The 19,725-nt window shown below is 47.0% G+C and overlaps 1 protein-coding gene across 1 annotated transcript in view; it reads left to right on the forward strand.

Moving 5' to 3' along the window:
* Window positions 1-3,886, forward strand: part of LOC311137618 (cyclin-dependent kinase-like 5) — a gene marked incomplete at its 3' end in the record, with an annotated part of 239,460 nt that extends 235,574 nt beyond the window's left edge. Inside the window, exons 16-17 of the mRNA XM_084172120.1 lie at window positions 455-625; window positions 3,515-3,886. Coding sequence (XP_084028246.1) covers window positions 455-625; window positions 3,515-3,886 — 543 coding nt within the window. The remainder of the gene's footprint in view (window positions 1-454; window positions 626-3,514) is intronic.
* Between the last annotated feature and the right edge of the window lie 15,839 nt (window positions 3,887-19,725).

Below are 19,725 nucleotides of genomic sequence, written 5' to 3' on the forward strand. Positions count from 1 at the left end.
AGGAAGGGAAGACAGAGGTCTATTCCTGCAGACAGAGCCCAGGTAGCTGTGGAAGGTTGAATATGGTCTGCATGATACAATAGATATGATGAATATGTCAAACTCATCAGATCGTATCAGTAAAAGGTGACAATGCTCCTCTGATACTAGAATACCCACTAGATGCCTCCTCTCTATGTTTTCTTGTTCTTGACAATATGAGATGGATGACCAGTAGGAGCCAGACACACACACACAGACAGACAGACAGACAGACAGACAGACAGACAGACAGACAGACAGACAGACAGACAGACAGAGGCTCCTCTGTTCTGGGGTTGCAGGGGGGATGTTCTGGGGTTGCAGGGGGGATGTTCTGGGGTTGCAGGGGGGATGTTCTGGGGTTGCAGGGGGGATGTTCTGGGGTTCTGGGCTGAGTGGTGACATTTAACCTCTGACCTCTGTGTGGTAATAGGTCCCAGGTGATGGGGCGGATCACATGGTCGTCCAGAAGTCCGCCCGGTCATCGGGTCATCAGAGCAGCCACCACCGGAACCAGGAGCGGGACCAATCACGGGAGAGAGACAGAGACCAATCACGGGAGAGAAACTGGCCATCAGAAAAAATATCTGATGCACACTGTCAGGTAAAGCCAAAGATGGTGGATAAATGAAGATAGTTCACTCAAGCCGTCAGTTTCGGTCTACTTAGCGGCGTGGCTCTCATAGACACCAATGCGATAGCAGCTGGGTCTGGTCTGCTTAGTTCATTACATTTTTACATTTTATAATTTTTTTACATTTTAGTCATTTAGCAGATGCTCTTATCCAGAGCGACTTACAGTTAGTGAGTGCATTTTATTTTTATTTTTTTATACTGTATTGACTGTATATGAACCAGAAACAAACAGCGAGTGGGATGTCTCACTTCCTCTTCCGTCTGTGGTAAACCCTGACCCTTAAACCCGCACCCCGCCCTAACCCATATCCTGAGCAATGTCAACTGCCTCATGGATCTTTTTCTAGATAGTTCATGTTGAAATGAAGTCTGAATGCTATGAGTCTGGCATGGAGAATACTGGAGGATTTACAGCCTTACAGGGCAGTGGGTGGGTTAGGTGTGTAGGTGGGTGTTGGTTTTCTGGTTAGGTGTGTAGGTGGGTGTTGGTTTTCTGGTTAGGGTTAGGTGTGTAGGTGGGTGTTGGTTTTCTGGTTAGGTGTGTAGGTGGGTGTTGGTTTTCTGGTTAGGGTTAGGTGTGTAGGTGGGTGTTGGTTTTCTGGTTAGGTGTGTAGGTGGGTGTTGGTTTTCTGGTTAGGGTTAGGTGTGTAGGTGGGTGTTGGTTTTCTGGTTAGGTGTGTAGGTGGGTGTTGGTTTTCTGGTTAGGGTTAGGTGTGTAGGTGGGTGTTGGTTTTCTGGTTAGGTGTGTAGGTGGGTGTTGGTTTTCTGGTTAGGGTTAGGTGTGTGGGTGGGTGTTGGTTTTCTGGTTAGGGTTAGGTGTGTAGGTGGGTGTTGGTTTTCTGGTTAGGGCTAGGTGTGTGGGTGGGTGTTGGTTTTCTGGTTAGGGTTAGGTGTGTAGGTGGGTGTTGGTTTTCTGGTTAGGTGTGTAGGTGGGTGTTGGTTTTCTGGTTAGGGTTAGGTGTGTAGGTGGGTGTTGGTTTTCTGGTTAGGGTTAGGTGTGTAGGTGGGTGTTGGTTTTCTGGTTAGGGTTAGGTGTGTAGGTGGGTGTTGGTTTTCTGGTTAGGGTTAGGTGTGTAGGTGGGTGTTGGTTTTCTGGTTAGGTGTGTAGGTGGGTGTTGGTTTTCTGGTTAGGGTTAGGTGTGTAGGTGGGTGTTGGTTTTCTGGTTAGGTGTGTAGGTGGGTGTTGGTTTTCTGGTTAGGGTTAGGTGTGTAGGTGGGTGTTGGTTTTCTGGTTAGGTGTGTAGGTGGGTGTTGGTTTTCTGGTTAGGGTTAGGTGTGTGGGTGGGTGTTGGTTTTCTGGTTAGGGTTAGGTGTGTAGGTGGGTGTTGGTTTTCTGGTTAGGGCTAGGTGTGTGGGTGGGTGTTGGTTTTCTGGTTAGGGTTAGGTGTGTAGGTGGGTGTTGGTTTTCTGGTTAGGTGTGTAGGTGGGTGTTGGTTTTCTGGTTAGGGTTAGGTGTGTAGGTGGGTGTTGGTTTTCTGGTTAGGGTTAGGTGTGTAGGTGGGTGTTGGTTTTCTGGTTAGGGTTAGGTGTGTAGGTGGGTGTTGGTTTTCTGGTTAGGGTTAGGTGTGTAGGTGGGTGTTGGTTTTCTGGTTAGGTGTGTAGGTGGGTGTTGGTTTTCTGGTTAGGGTTAGGGTTAGGTGTGTAGGTGGGTGTTGGTTTTCTGGTTAGGTGTGTAGGTGGGTGTTGGTTTTCTGGTTAGGGTTAGGTGTGTAGGTGGGTGTTGGTTTTCTGGTTAGGTGTGTAGGTGGGTGTTGGTTTTCTGGTTAGGGTTAGGTGTGTGGGTGGGTGTTGGTTTTCTGGTTAGGGTTAGGTGTGTAGGTGGGTGTTGGTTTTCTGGTTAGGGTTAGGTGTGTGGGTGGGTGTTGGTTTTCTGGTTAGGGTTAGGTGTGTAGGTGGGTGTTGGTTTTCTGGTTAGGTGTGTAGGTGGGTGTTGGTTTTCTGGTTAGGGTTAGGTGTGTAGGTGGGTGTTGGTTTTCTGGTTAGGTGTGTGGGTGGGTGTTGGTTTTCTGGTTAGGTGTGTGGGTGGGTGTTGGTTTTCTGGTTAGGTGTGTGGGTGGGTGTTGGTTTTCTGGTTAGGTGTGTGGGTGGGTGTTGGTTTTCTGGTTAGGGTTAGGTGTGTGGGTGGGTGTTGGTTTTCTAGTTAGGGTTAGGTGTGTAGGTGGGTGTTGGTTTTCTGGTTAGGTGTGTAGGTGGGTGTTGGTTTTCTGGTTAGGGTTAGGTGTGTGGGTGGGTGTTGGTTTTCTGGTTAGGGTTAGGTGTGTAGGTGGGTGTTGGTTTTCTGGTTAGGTGTGTAGGTGGGTGTTGGTTTTCTGGTTAGGGTTAGGTGTGTAGGTGGGTGTTGGTTTTCTGGTTAGGTGTGTGTTGGTTTTCTGGTTAGGTGTGTGGGTGGGTGTTGGTTTTCTGGTTAGGTGTGTGGGTGGGTGTTGGTTTTCTGGTTAGGTGTGTGGGTGGGTGTTGGTTTTCTGGTTAGGGTTAGGTGTGTAGGTGGGTGTTGGTTTTCTGGTTAGGTGTGTAGGTGGGTGTTGGTTTTCTGGTTAGGGTTAGGTGTGTGGGTGGGTGTTGGTTTTCTGGTTAGGGTTAGGTGTGTAGGTGGGTGTTGGTTTTCTGGTTAGGTGTGTAGGTGGGTGTTGGTTTTCTGGTTAGGGTTAGGTGTGTAGGTGGGTGTTTCTGGCAACAGCTGTCTATTTAGACAGATCAGTTATTTCCAGAGCTCCAGCTAACTCTAGCATTCCACTGTTGTTTCACAACTCTACTGAGGTAGCATCTGCTACTAAAACATGACAGACAAATAACTCCATAACACTGTATCATATATTGGACAGATATGTTTGTTTTATTGCGTATTCTTACCCCTCAGAGCCAGCCTCTCAAGTCTCTACGCAAGCTCCTTCACCTCTCCTCCTCCTCCAATCAAACGGCTCCATCTGATATGCGCTTCCAGCCCCTGCCCAACCCCACCTCAGCTAAAGCGGGGTTCAGCGAGGGTCCCGGTCGGAGCCACGCAGGCTCCAGCACCCCTCAGCTGAAGAGCAGGCAGGCCGCCTACCCCCTCCCTAGTCAGATGGAGTCCAGCTGGCACACCTCGGCCCTGGGCAGAGCTGAGGGAAACCCTTACCCCGAGCAACATGGAGGGAAGGAAGGCAAGGGGGGCCAGAATGGACACGGGTTCGGACGGCCCTCACGCTCACGCATTCCAAATCTCAATGACTTGAAAGAGACTGCTCTGTAGAGAGCTGCTATACCCTGACCCCTGACCCCTGACCCCTGACCTCCCTCTGCTGCCCAGACCAGTCGGCCGAAAGGATGAGCCTATAAATGTCTTCATTTTTTCCTTTTTAAAGCTTCCATATTTGATAGAATTTGTAATATTACCTATATAATTCTGATTATTATAATTTTTGTCAAAGTTAATAATTGCAAATGAATCATATATGTAAATGCTATTTAAGATGTGGAGTATACATGTTAGAGTCTGCTTGTATACAATATAAATATATTACATTTTATTTCACAGTATTTGCATTATATTTCCTTAAGAATATATGAAGTTTAAGTTAAGAGTTTATTGATTGTTACAACGTTGACCATTCCTTCCCGTCAGTTAGTCTGTGCTGTGATCCCCTCCCCTGGATTCAGTCGGTCTGTTGATCTCCCCTGCCAGACTGATCCCCTCCCCTGGATCCAGTCGGTCTATTGATGTCCCCTGCCAGACTGATCCCCTCCCCTGGATTCAGTCGGTCTGTTGATCTCCCCTGCCAGACTGATCCCCTCCCCTGGATCCAGTCGGTCTGTTGATGTCCCCTGCCAGACTGATCCCCTCCCCTGGATCCAGTCGGTCTATTGATGTCCCCTGCCAGACTGATCCCCTCCCCTGGATCCAGTCGGTCTATTGATGTCCCCTGCCAGACTGATCCCCTCCCCTGGATCCAGTCGGTCTATTGATCTCCCCTGCCAGACTGATCCCCTCCCCTGGATCCAGTCGGTCTGTTGATGTCCCCTGCCAGACTGATCCCCTCCCCTGGATCCAGTCGGTCTGTTGATGTCCCCTGCCAGACTGATCCCCTCCCCTGGATCCAGTCGGTCTGTTGATGTCCCCTGCCAGACTGATCCCCTCCCCTGGATCCAGTCGGTCTGTTGATGTCCCCTGCCAGACTGATCCCCTCCCCTGGATCCAGTCGGTCTGTTGATGTCCCCTGCCAGACTGATCCCCTCCCCTGGATCCAGTCGGTCTGTTGATGTCCCCTGCCAGACTGATCCCCTCCCCTGGATCCAGTCGGTCTGTTGATGTCCCCTGCCAGACTGATCCCCTCCCCTGGATCCAGTCGGTCTATTGATGTCCCCTGCCAGACTGATCCCCTCCCCTGGATCCAGTCGGTCTGTTGATGTCCCCTGCCAGACTGATCCCCTCCCCTGGATCCAGTCGGTCTGTTGATGTCCCCTGCCAGACTGATCCCCTCCCCTGGATCCAGTCGGTCTATTGATGTCCCCTGCCAGACTGATCCCCTCCCCTGGATCCAGTCGGTCTGTTGATGTCCCCTGCCAGACTGATCCCCTCCCCTGGATCCAGTCGGTCTGTTGATGTCCCCTGCCAGACTGATCCCCTCCCCTGGATCCAGTCGGTCTGTTGATGTCCCCTGCCAGACTGATCCCCTCCCCTGGATCCAGTCGGTCTGTTGATGTCCCCTGCCAGACTGATCCCCTCCCCTGGATCCAGTCGGTCTGTTGATGTCCCCTGCCAGACTGATCCCCTCCCCTGGATCCAGTCGGTCTGTTGATGTCCCCTGCCAGACTGATCCCCTCCCCTGGATCCAGTCGGTCTGTTGATGTCCCCTGCCAGACTGATCCCCTCCCCTGGATCCAGTCGGTCTATTGATCTCCCCTGCCAGACAGGTGGAAGACGCTCTATAGAGGGTTAAAGCATTAGTGTTTAGGACAATGTGCAGTGTTGTCCATCTCCAAACAGGTCATATTTTATATCGATTGCAGTAGTTAGTGAACACATTTTCTGTGTTGACAATCAAGATAATCTTGTGTTTGATGTCATGTGATAGAAGATGGCTAGTCTCAGGAGAAATCCCACGTTTTTGATGCAATACTTTGTAAGTTAAAGTATATGGCTTCATTCCAACATGGTACAGAGTCCGTTACGCTACGCCCCCCCCCCCCCCCCCCGGTGGACTGTGGTACCATTTCAGCTGTAAGACTTCACCTTAATAGCTTTGTTTTCAAACCCTTTTTTTTTTTTTGAATGTTTGCATAGAAAATAGATGCGACAATTGCCTGCTATGGTGAGTTTCCATTGAACTATCTGGTGTCGATAAAAACTGCTGGATGTAATGAAGTCACACATACAAAACATTTGTTTTTGCAAAAACCTCTGTGTCGAATAAAACTGAAGTGATTGAAGTGTTTCCATGACTATTTAGGCAAATTAGTGACAGCCTGTACGCCCTCCCACCTCTCTGTTTCATTAATACATTAGTGACAGCCTGTATGCCCTCCCACCTATCTGGTTCATTAATACATTAGTGACAGCCTGTACGCCCTCCCACCTCTCTGTTTCATTAATACATTAGTGACAGCCTGTACGCCCTCCCACCTATCTGTTTCATTAATACATTAGTGACAGCCTGTACGCCCTCCCACCTCTCTGTTTCATTAATACATTAGTGACAGCCTGTACGCCCTCCCACCTATCTGTTTCATTAATTAATTAGTGACAGCCTGTACGCCCTCCCACCTATCTGTTTCATTAATTAATTAGTGACAGCCTGTACGCCCTCCCACCTATCTGTTTCATTAATTAATTAGTGACAGCCTGTACGCCCTCCCACCTATCTGTTTCATTAATTAATTAGTGACAGCCTGTACGCCCTCCCACCTATCTGTTTCATTAATACATTAGTGACAGCCTGTACGCCCTCCCACCTATCTGGTTCATTAATAAATTAGTGACAGCCTGTACGCCCTCCCACCTATCTGTTTCATTAATTAATTAGTGACAGCCTGTACGCCCTCCCACCTATCTAATTCATTAATTAATTAGTGACAGCCTGTACGCCCTCCCACCTATCTGTTTCATTAATTAATTAGTGACAGCCTGTACGCACTCCCACCTATCTGTTTCATTAATAAATTAGTGACAGCCTGTACGCCCTCCCACCTATCTGTTTCATTAATAAATTAGTGACAGCCTGTACGCCCTCCCACCTATCTGTTTCATTAATAAATTAGTGACAGCCTGTACGCCCTCCCACCTATCTGTTTCATTAATACATTAGTGACAGCCTGTACGCCCTCCCACCTATCTGTTTCATTAATACATTAGTGACAGCCTGTACGCCCTCCCACCTATCTGTTTCATTAATACATTAGTGACCGCCTGTACGCCCTCCCACCTATCTGTTTCATTAATTAATTAGTGACAGCCTGTACGCCCTCCCACCTATCTGTTTCATTAATAAATTAGTGACAGCCTGTACGCCCTCCCACCTATCTGTTTCATTAATACATTAGTGACAGCCTGTACGCCCTCCCACCTATCTGTTTCATTAATACATTAGTGACCGCCTGTACGCCCTCCCACCTATCTGTTTCATTAATTAATTAGTGACAGCCTGTACGCCCTCCCACCTATCTGTTTCATTAATACATTAGTGACAGCCTGTACGCCCTCCCACCTATCTGTTTCATTAATACATTAGTGACAGCCTGTACGCCCTCCCACCTATCTGTTTCATTAATACATTAGTGACAGCCTGTACGCCCTCCCACCTATCTGTTTCATTAATACATTAGTGACAGCCTGTACGCCCTCCCACCTATCTGTTTCATTAATACATTAGTGACCGCCTGTACGCCCTCCCACCCATCTGTTTCATTAATTAATTAGTGACAGCCTGTACGCCCTCCCACCTATCTGTTTCATTAATACATTAGTGACAGCCTGTACGCCCTCCCACCTATCTGTTTCATTAATACATTAGTGACAGCCTGTACGCCCTCCCACCTATCTGTTTCATTAATACATTAGTGACAGCCTGTACGCCCTCCCACCTATCTGTTTCATTAATACATTAGTGACCGCCTGTACGCCCTCCCACCTATCTGTTTCATTAATTAATTAGTGACAGCCTGTACGCCCTCCCACCTATCTGTTTCATTAATAAATTAGTGACAGCCTGTACGCCCTCCCACCTATCTGTTTCATTAATACATTAGTGACAGCCTGTACGCCCTCCCACCTATCTGTTTCATTAATACATTAGTGACAGCCTGTACGCCCTCCCACCTCTCTGTTTCATTAATACATTAGTGACAGCCTGTACGCCCTCCCACCTATCTGTTTCATTAATTAATTAGTGACAGCCTGTACGCCCTCCCACCTATCTGGTTCATTAATTAATTAGTGACAGCCTGTACGCCCTCCCACCTATCTGTTTCATTAATACATTAGTGACAGCCTGTACGCCCTCCCACCTATCTGTTTCATTAATTAATTAGTGACAGCCTGTACGCCCTCCCACCTATCTGTTTCATTAATTAATTAGTGACAGCCTGTACGCCCTCCCACCTATCTGTTTCATTAATTAATTAGTGACAGCCTGTACGCCCTCCCACCTATCTGTTTCATTAATTAATTAGTGACAGCCTGTACGCCCTCCCACCTATCTGGTTCATTAATTAATTAGTGACAGCCTGTACGCCCTCCCACCTATCTGTTTCATTAATACATTAGTGACAGCCTGTACGCCCTCCCACCTATCTGTTTCATTAATACATTAGTGACAGCCTGTACGCCCTCCCACCTATCTGTTTCATGTCTCAGGTATACCGCTACAGTTAGCATGGATAGAATGCAATAATTGACTCATATTTGCCATACGTGCCAACATATTGCCACGGTCTGTGACATGGTGAAACTTGCACTCCTGTAGATCTGAAATAATTGAATGGTGAAACTTGCCATCCAACCAGAAAAGCAAGGTGAGCCAATTTAGGCATTCTTGAAAGTCAGGAAAATCCTTGTCCTGCAAAGAAACATTATTTTTAGAGTTGGAAATTGGATTTAGCAAGCAGTAGGCGTTTATAATTAAATGTGGAGTGGAGCTTTAGTTTCAAGTTTTTTATTTTTTATGTCACGTGCACAAGGACAGTGAAATGCCTTTCTTGCAAGCTCTAACCCCAAACATGCAGTAATCAATAACAATGTAAAACTACAAATAACAAGGTAGAACTACAAATAAAAAGGTAGAACTACAAATAAATAGATATAAGAATAACATGAGAATGTAAGTCAGCGTCAGTTCCAGGGTCAGTAGCTATATACAGGGTCAGTTCCAGGGTCAGTAGCTATATACAGGGACAGTTCCAGGGTCAGTAGCTATATACAGGGACAGTTCCAGGGTCAGTAGCTATATACAGGGTCAGTTCCAGGGTCAGTAGCTATATACAGGGACAGTTCCAGGGTCAGTAGCTATATACAGGGACAGTTCCAGGGTCAGTAGCTATATACAGGGACAGTTCCAGGGTCAGTAGCTATATACAGGGACAGTTCCAGGGTCAGTAGCTATATACAGGGTCAGTTCCAGGGTCAGTAGCTATATACAGGGACAGTTCCAGGGTCAGTAGCTATATACAGGGACAGTTCCAGGGTCAGTAGCTGTCCCCTTACCCCCTATAGGGGTAAGGGGACAGGGATACTGGAGTGATGGAGGTAGATATGTATAGGGGTAAGGGGACAGGGATACTGGAGTGATGGAGGTAGATATGTATAGGGGTAAGGGGACAGGGATACTGGAGTGATGGAGGTAGATATGTATAGGGGTAAGGGGACAGGGATACTGGAGTGATGGAGGTAGATATGTATAGGGGTAAGGGGACAGGAATACTGGAGTGATGGAGGTAGATATGTATAGGGGTAAGGGGACAGGGATACTGGAGTGATGGAGGTAGATATGTATAGGGGTAAGGGGACAGGGATACTGGAGTGATGGAGGTAGATATGTATAGGGGTAAGGGGACAGGGATACTGGAGTGATGGAGGTAGATATGTATAGGGGTAAGGGGACAGGGATAGTGGAGTGATGTAGGTAGATATGTATAGGGGTAAGGGGACAGGGATACTGGAGTGATGTAGGTAGATATGTATAGGGGACAGGGATACTGGAGTGATGGAGGTAGATATGTATAGGGGACAGGGATACTGGAGTGATGGAGGTAGATATGTATAGGGGTAAGGGGACAGGGATACTGGAGTGATGGAGGTAGATATGTATAGGGGTAAGGGGACAGGGATACTGGAGTGATGGAGGTAGATATGTATAGGGGTAAGGGCACAGGGATACTGGAGTGATGGAGGTAGATATGTATAGGGGTAAGGGCACAGGGATACTGGAGTGATGGAGGTAGATATGTATAGGGGTAAGGGGACAGGGATACTGGAGTGATGGAGGTAGATATGTATAGGGGTAAGGGGACAGGGATACTGGAGTGATGGAGGTAGATATGTGTAGGGGTAAGGGGACAGGGATACTGGAGGGATGGAGGTAGATATGTATAGGGGTAAGGGGACAGGGATACTGGAGTGATGGAGGTAGATATGTATAGGGGTAAGGGGACAGGGATACTGGAGTGATGGAGGTAGATATGTATAGGGGTACAGGGATACTGGAGTGATGGAGGTGGATATGTATAGGGGTACAGGGATACTGGAGTGATGGAGGTGGATATGTATAGGGGTAAGGGGACAGGGATACTGGAGTGATGGAGGTGGATATGTATAGGGGTAAGGGTACAGGGATACTGGAGTGATGGAGGTAGATATGTATAGGGGTAAGGGGACAGGGATACTGGAGTGATGGAGGTAGATATGTATAGGGGTAAGGGGACAGGGATACTGGAGTGATGGAGGTAGATATGTATAGGGGTAAGGGGACAGGGATACTGGAGTGATGGAGGTAGATATGTATAGGGAGAAGGGGACAGGGATACTGGAGTGATGGAGGTAGATATGTATAGGGGACAGGGATACTGGAGTGATGGAGGTAGATATGTATAGGGGTAAGGGGACAGGGATACTGGAGTGATGGAGGTAGATATGTATAGGGGTACAGGGACAGGGATACTGGAGTGATGGAGGTAGATATGTATAGGGGTAAGGGGACAGGGATACTGGAGTGATGGAGGTAGATATGTATAGGGGTAAGGGGACAGGGATAGTGGAGTGATGGAGGTAGATATGTATAGGGGTAAGGGGACAGGGATACGGGAGTGATGGAGGTAGATATGTATAGGGGTAAGGGGACAGGGATACTGGAGTGATGGAGGTATATATGTATAGGGGTAAGGGGACAGGGATAGTGGAGTGATGGAGGTGGATATGTATAGGGGTAAGGGGACAGGGATACTGGAGTGATGGAGGTAGATATGTATAGGGGTAAGGGGACAGGGATACTGGAGTGATGGAGGTGGATATGTATGGGGTAAGGGGACAGGGATACTGGAGTGATGGAGGTAGATATGTATAGGGGACAGGGATACTGGAGTGATGGAGGTAGATATGTATAGGGGTAAGGGGACAGGGATACTGGAGTGATGGAGGTAGATATGTATAGGGGTAAGGGGACAGGGATACTGGAGTGATGGAGGTAGATATGTATAGGGGTACAGGGACAGGGATACTGGAGTGATGGAGGTAGATATGTATAGGGGTAAGGGGACAGGGATACTGGAGTGATGGAGGTAGATATGTATAGGGGTAAGGGGACAGGGATACTGGAGTGATGGAGGTAGATATGTATAGGGAGAAGGGGACAGGGATACTGGAGTGATGGAGGTAGATATGTATAAGGGACAGGGATACTGGAGTGATGGAGGTAGATATGTATAGGGGTAAGGGGACAGGGATACTGGAGTGATGGAGGTAGATATGTATAGGGGTAAGGGGACAGGGATACTGGAGTGATGGAGGTAGATATGTATAGGGGACAGGGATACTGGAGTGATGGAGGTAGATATGTATAGGGGTAAGGGGACAGGGATACTGGAGTGATGGAGGTAGATATGTATAGGGGTAAGGGGACAGGGATACTGGAGTGATGGAGGTAGATATGTATAGGGGTAAGGGGACAGGGATACTGGAGTGATGGAGGTAGATATGTATAGGGGTAAGGGGACAGGGGACAGGGATACTGGAGTGATGGAGGTAGATATGTATAGGGGTAAGGGCACAGGGATACTGGAGTGATGGAGGTAGATATGTATAGGGGTACAGGGACAGGGATACTGGAGTGATGGAGGTAGATATGTATAGGGGTAAGGGGACAGGGATACTGGAGTGATGGAGGTAGATATGTATAGGGGTAAGGGGACAGGGATAGTGGAGTGATGGAGGTAGATATGTATAGGGGACAGGGATACTGGAGTGATGGAGGTAGATATGTATAGGGGTAAGGGGACAGGGATACTGGAGTGATGGAGGTAGATATGTATAGGGGTAAGGGGACAGGGATACTGGAGTGATGGAGGTAGATATGTATAGGGGTACAGGGACAGGGATACTGGAGTGATGGAGGTAGATATGTATAGGGGTAAGGGGACAGGGATACTGGAGTGATGGAGGTAGATATGTATAGGGGTAAGGGGACAGGGATACTGGAGTGATGGAGGTAGATATGTATAGGGAGAAGGGGACAGGGATACTGGAGTGATGGAGGTAGATATGTATAAGGGACAGGGATACTGGAGTGATGGAGGTAGATATGTATAGGGGTAAGGGGACAGGGATACTGGAGTGATGGAGGTAGATATGTATAGGGGTAAGGGGACAGGGATACTGGAGTGATGGAGGTAGATATGTATAGGGGACAGGGATACTGGAGTGATGGAGGTAGATATGTATAGGGGTAAGGGGACAGGGATACTGGAGTGATGGAGGTAGATATGTATAGGGGTAAGGGGACAGGGATACTGGAGTGATGGAGGTAGATATGTATAGGGGTAAGGGGACAGGGATACTGGAGTGATGGAGGTAGATATGTATAGGGGTAAGGGGACAGGGGACAGGGATACTGGAGTGATGGAGGTAGATATGTATAGGGGTAAGGGCACAGGGATACTGGAGTGATGGAGGTAGATATGTATAGGGGTACAGGGACAGGGATACTGGAGTGATGGAGGTAGATATGTATAGGGGTAAGGGGACAGGGATACTGGAGTGATGGAGGTAGATATGTATAGGGGTAAGGGGACAGGGATAGTGGAGTGATGGAGGTAGATATGTATAGGGGTAAGGGGACAGGGATACTGGAGTGATGGAGGTAGATATGTATAGGGGACAGGTGACAGGGATACTGGAGTGATGGAGGTAGATATGTATAGGGGTAAGGGGACAGGGGTGATGGAGGTAGATATGTATAGGGGTAAGGGGACAGGGATACTGGAGTGATGGAGGTAGATATGTATAGGGGTAAGGGGACAGGGATAGTGGAGTGATGGAGGTAGATATGTATAGGGTTAAGGGGACAGGGATACTGGAGTGATGGAGGTAGATATGTATAGGGGTAAGGGGACAGGGATACTGGAGTGATGGAGGTAGATATGTATAGGGGTAAGGGGACAGGGATACTGGAGTGATGGAGGTAGATATGTATAGGGGTAAGGGGACAGGGGTGATGGAGGTAGATATGTATAGGGGTATGGGGACAGGGATACTGGAGTGATGGAGGTAGATATGTATAGGGGTAAGGGGACAGGGATAGTGGAGTGATGGAGGTAGATATGTATAGGGGTAAGGGGACAGGGATACGGGAGTGATGGAGGTAGATACAGTGGGGAGAACAAGTATTTGATACACTGCCGATTTTGCAGGTTTTCCTACTTACAAAGCATGTAGAGGTCTGTAATTTTTATCATAGGTACACATCAACTGTGAGAGACGGAATCTAAAACAAAAATCCAGAAAATCACATTGTATGATTTTTAAGTAATTAATTTGCATTTTATTGCATTATGACAACTCAGCGACACAATGTACATCTTCTTCTTCTTCTTCTTCTTCTTCTTCTTCTTCTATGGTACTGTATATTAGCGATCGCTCAATTTAATGTGCATTCCGCCACCTACTGTGTGGGATGGAAACAGGATTCCCAAAAATTGAACAAAATACCAAAACAACTATCAAACTACCAAAAAATTAATTTATAAACTGCATCGCAGTGCTAGCTGTGCCACTAGAGATCCTGGTTCGAATCCAGGCTCTGTCGTAGCCGGCCGCGACCGGGAGACCCATGGGGCGGCGCACAATTGGCCCAGCATCGTCCAGGGTAGGGGAGGGAATGGCTGGCAGGGATGTAGCTCAGTTGGTAGAGCATGGCGTTTGCAACGCCAGGGTTGTGGGTTCGATTCCCACGGGGGGCCAGCATGAAAAATAACAAATATTATGTATGTACTCACTAACTGTAAGCCGCTCTGGATAAGAGCGTCTACTAAAATGTAAAATGTAAATGTATAAACTAAATCAAACAACTTTTCTGTAAAAATAAATAAATAAAACAGATCTGATCCCTACACAGGCTCAAGGGAAACCTGGGAGGGCGGGCCTTCCAGTGCCAGGCCCAAAAACCTTTCTGATGCAGCCACAATAATGTCCAGTTTCTTAGATTTCTTTGAGACTTGGTGCCGTACAGTTTATAACTGTGGCAATGAACGCCACAAAATCCACCTTTTTAACACACAAGGTATCTTTTGCCTGGCAGCAAACATTTACTACATGATGTGGTGCGTCCACCACCATGTCTCTACTAGCATCACTTGTTTTCTCCATTATTTTAATCACCTCCGCATAGGAGATTCGATTGACCGCTCTAACTTTTGCCACCTCAATCTCCTTCACCCTTACAGGGCACTCCAGGAACTCGGGATCATGATCCCCACTACAACTGCAACACCGTCATCCTTCTACACACCGTTCTTCAATAAACTCTGTCCGTCTGCACACACTTGAAACTGACAAATCCTTTACAATTTTTACACTGCAATGGTTTGGGGACAAAGGCTCTTACAGCGTATCTTACATAACCAAGCTTCATATGCGCAGGTTTTTGCTCTTTTTCAAAAACCAACAGGACTGACAGACTTTCTTATTTTTCTCCATTCACCCAGCGGGTCAGACGCCGGGCACCAACCACACCAGGAATGATCTTCAGGGATTCAACCTGAACATCAGTCGTTACCCCTGAGAAGACTCCTTTGAGTCAAAACACAAAACTTCTGTTGTCCGGATTATTTTAAGGCTCACTGCAATCTTCTGTTCTTCAGAAATACAATTAATCAAAATAAGACCACTCCTGGTCATTTCCCAGCGCATTCTTCACCATTTTCGACACCTCAATGGGGTCTCCCACATACAGTGCATTCGGAAAGTATTCAGAACCCTTGACTTTCAACATATTCTTACGTTACAGCCTTATTCAAAAATGTATTAAATTGTTTTTTTCCTCATCAATCTACACACAATACCCCATAATGACAAAGCGAAAAAAATTGTATTTTTTGTGTGCTCGTTTATAAAAAAATAGAAAACTGAAATATTACATTTACATAAGTATTCAGACCCTTTACTCAGTACTTTTGGCAGCGATTACAGCCTCAAGTCTTCTTGGGTATGACGCTACAAGCTTGGCACACCTGTATTTGGGGAGTTTCTCCCATTCTTCTCTGCAGATCCTCTCAAGCTCTGTCAGGTTGAATGAGGAGCGACACTGCACAGCTATTTTCAGGTCTCTCCAGAAATGTTAGATCGGGTTCAAATCCGGGCTCTGGCTGGGTCACTCAAGGACATTCAGAGACTTGTCCCGAAGCCACTCCTGCGTTGTCTTGGCTGTGTGCTTAGGGTTGTTGTCCTGTTAGAAGGTGAACCTTCGCCTCAGTCTGAGGTCCTGAGCGCTCTGGAGCAGGTTTTCATCAAGATCCTGAATAGTCTCCCAGTCCCTGCCGCTGAAAACCATCCCCACAACATGATGCCGCCACCACCATGCTTCACCGTAGGGATGGTGCCAGGTTTCCTCCAGATGTGACGCTTGGCATTCAGGCCAAATAGTTCAATCTTGGTTTGATCAGACCAGAGCATCTTGTTTCTCATGGTCTGAGAGTCTTTAGGTGCCTTTTGGCAAACTCCAAGCGGGCTGTCATGTGCCTTTTACTGAGGAATGGCTTCCGTCTGGCACTCTACCATAAAGGCCTGATTGGTGCTGCAGAGATTGTTGTCCTTCTGGAAGGTTCTCACATCTCCACAGAGGAACTCTGGAGGTCTGTCAGAGTGACCATCGGGTTCTTGGTCACCTCCCTGACCAAGGCCCTTCTCCCCTGATTGCTCAGTTTGGCCGGGCAGCCAGCTCTAGGAAGAGTCTTGGTGATTCCAAACTTCTTCCATTTAAGAATGATGGAGGCCACTGTGTTCTTGGGGACCTTCAATGCTGCAGAATTTTTTTTGGACCCTTCCCCTGATCTGTGCCTCGACACAATCCTGTCTCAGAGCACTACGGACAATTCCTTCGACCTCATGGCTTGGTTTTTGCTCTGACATGCACTGTCAACTGTGGGACCTTATATAGACATGTGTGTGCCTTTCCAAATCATGTCCAATCAGTTGAATGTACCACAGGTGGACTCCAATCAAGTTGTAGAAACATCTCAAAGATAATCAATGGAAACAGGATGCACCTTAGATCAATTTTGAGTCTGATAGCAAAACGTCTGAATACTTATGTAAACAAGGTCTTTCTGCCAAGAGTGTGCAAAGCTGTCATCAAGGCAAAAGGGTGGCTATTTGAAGAATCTCAAATATAAAATATATTTTGATTTGTTTAACACTTTTTTGGTTACTACATGATTCCATATGTGTTATTTCATAGTTTTGATGTCTTCACTATTATTCTACAATGTAGAAAATAGTAAAAATAAAGAAAAACCCTTGAATGAGTAGGTGTGTCCAAACTTTTGACTGGTAGTGTATATAAATCAGAATTTAACAACAGTTGGACGGATCCTACAGCCTTCTTAGACTCAACAACCCCTGAAGCAATTATCAGCAGACAATAAATAATCACTAAAAACAGAGATCACCCAAGAAGATATATTAGACATGGTTAAAATGAATGGCACCAGGAATGGAAGCTTTCCCATATAATTCTATTAACATTCTGGGACAAAGTAGCACCCCTATTTACACAGATGACATCACACGTCACTCAATTCAGTGCTTCCTAGTTCCATGTATCAAACAGTTATTTCAGTTATATTAAAAACAATAAAACCTGGAGTGTCCCCTGCTGATTACAGACCCATAAGTTTAATAAATTGTGACAGTAAAATAATAACAAAGCTCATAAGCAACAGAATGGCAAAAGTCTTACCAGACTTGATACATATCAAACAGGGTTTATATGAAATAGACACTATGAAATAGACATGCGTTTCGACCGTCTTGAAAGGCCTTTTCTATTCAAAACGTTGGAAGCTTTCAACTTTTCAGCTGAAAAAAAACATTTAATAAAAATATTGTTATGTCCTAAAATATTCCCAAATAATACATTATCTGATGAAATTGCTTTAGAAAGGGCTAAAAGACAGGGATGTCCTCTCTCCCCCTTCCTGTTTCCACTGGCAATTGAACCGCTTGAAGAAAGAATTAGACTGGATTTAAGCGTAAGTGCTGCCAAGGCTCTTCCTGGGGTTTATCATGGATCCCCAATAGTTCCTGCCAAGGCAGCAGCTACTCTTCCTGGGGTTTATTATGGATCCCCATTAGTTCCTGCCAAGGCAGCAGCTACTCTTCCTGGGGTTTATTATGGATCCTCATTAGTTCCTGCCAAGGCAGCAGCTACTCTTCCTGGGGTTTATTATAGATCCCCATTAGTTCCTGCCAAGGCAGCAGCTACTCTTCCTGGGGTTTATTATGGATCCCCATTAGTTCCTGCCAAGGCAGCAGCTACTCTTCCTGGGGTTTATTATGGATCCCCATTAGTTCCTGCCAAGGCAGCAGCTACTCTTCCTGGGGTTTACCATGGATCCCCAATAGTTCCTGCCAAGGCAGCAGCTACTCTTCCTGGGGTTTATTATGGATCCTCATTAGTTCCTGCCAAGGCAGCAGCTACTCTTCCTGGGGTTTATTATGGATCCCCATTAGTTCCTGCCAAGGCAGCAGCTACTCTTCCTGGGGTTTACCATGGATCCCCATTAGTTCCTGCCAAGGCAGCAGCTACTCTTCCTGGGGTTTATTATGGATCCTCATTAGTTCCTACCAAGGCAGCAGCTACTCTTCCTGGGGTTTATTATGGATCCCCATTAGTTCCTGCCAAGGCAGCAGCTACTCTTCCTGGGGTTTACCATGGATCCCCAATAGTTCCTGCCAAGGCAGCAGCTACTCTTCCTGGGGTTTACCATGGATCCCCATTAGTTCCTGCCAAGGCAGCAGCAGCTACTCATCCTGGGGTTTACCATGGATCCTCATTAGTTCCTGACAAGGCAGCAGCTGCTCTTCCTGGGGTTTATTATGGATCCTCATTAGTTCCTGCCAAGGCAGCAGCTACTCTTCCTGGGGTTTACCATGGATCCCCATTAGTTCCTGCCAAGGCAGCAGCTACTCTTCCTGGGGTTTACCATGGATCCTCATTAGTTCCTGCCAAGGCAGCAGCTACTCTTCCTGGGGTTTACCATGGATCCTCATTAGTTCCTGCCAAGGCAGCAGCTACTCTTCCTGGGGTTTACCATGGATCCTCATTAGTTCCTGCCAAGGCAGCAGCTACTCTTCCTGGGGTTTACCATGGATCCTCATTAGTTCCTGCCAAGGCAGCAGCTACTCTTCCTGGGGTTTACCATGGATCCTCATTAGTTCCTGCCAAGGCAGCAGCTACTCTTCCTGGGGTTTACCATGGATCCCCATTAGTTCCTGCCAAGGCAGCAGCTACTCTTCCTGGGGTTTATTATGGATCCTCATTAGTTCCTGCCAAGGCAGCAGCTACTCTTCCTGGGGTTTACCATGGATCCTCATTCGTTCCTGCCAAGGCAGCAGCTACTCTTCCTGGGGTCCAGCAAAAATTAAGGCAGTAATATTACATTACATTACATTACACATTTTTAACATTAAAATACATTTTACAACAGATTTCACAATACATTAAGTTTGTGTCCTCAGGCCACTACTCTACTACAACACAATCCAGGTGTACGTGTGTGTATAGTGTATGTTGTATGTGTGTGTGTCTGTACCTGTGTGTGTGTCTCTTCACAGTCCCCGCTGTTCCATACGGTGTATTGTTATCCATTTTTTAAATCTGATTTTATTGCTTGCGTAAGTTACTTGATGTGGAATAGAGTTCCTTGTAGCCATGGCTATATGAAGTACTGTGTACCTCTCATAGTCTGTTCTGGACTTGGGGACTGTGAAGAGACCTCTGGTGGCATGTATTGTGGGGGGCCGAACTGTGCTAGTTGTTTAAACAGACAGCTCGGTGCATTCAACATGTCAATACTTCTTACAAAAACAAGTAGTGATGAAGTCAATCTTTCCTCTACTTTGAGCCACGAGAGATTGACATGCTCTCTGTGTACATTTAAGGGCCAGCCGTGCTGCCCTGTTCTGAGCCAATTGTAATTTTCCCAAGTCCCTCTTTGTGGCACCTGACCACATGACTGAACAGTAGTCCAGGTGCGACAAAGCTAGAGCCTGTAGGACCTACCTTGTAGATAGTGCTGTTAAAAAGGCAGAGCAGGGGCTCCCGAGAGGCGCAGCGGTCTAAGGCACTGCATCGCAGGGCTAGAGGCATCACTACAAACCCTGGTTTGTTCCCGGGCTGTATCACAACTGGCTGTGATCGGGAGTCCCATAGGGCGGCGTACAATTGGCCCAGCATCATCCAGGTTAGGGGAGGATTTGGCCGCGGGGGAATTACTTGGCTCATTGTGCTCTAGCCACTCCTTGTGGTGGGCCGGGCGCCTGCAGGCTGACCTCGGTAGTCAGGTGAACAGTGTTTCCTCTGACACATTGGTGCGGCTGGCTTCTGGGTT

This window comes from Coregonus lavaretus (assembly GCF_964263955.1).
Source record: "Coregonus lavaretus genome assembly, chromosome: 11".
Classification (NCBI taxonomy): domain Eukaryota; kingdom Metazoa; phylum Chordata; class Actinopteri; order Salmoniformes; family Salmonidae; genus Coregonus; species Coregonus lavaretus.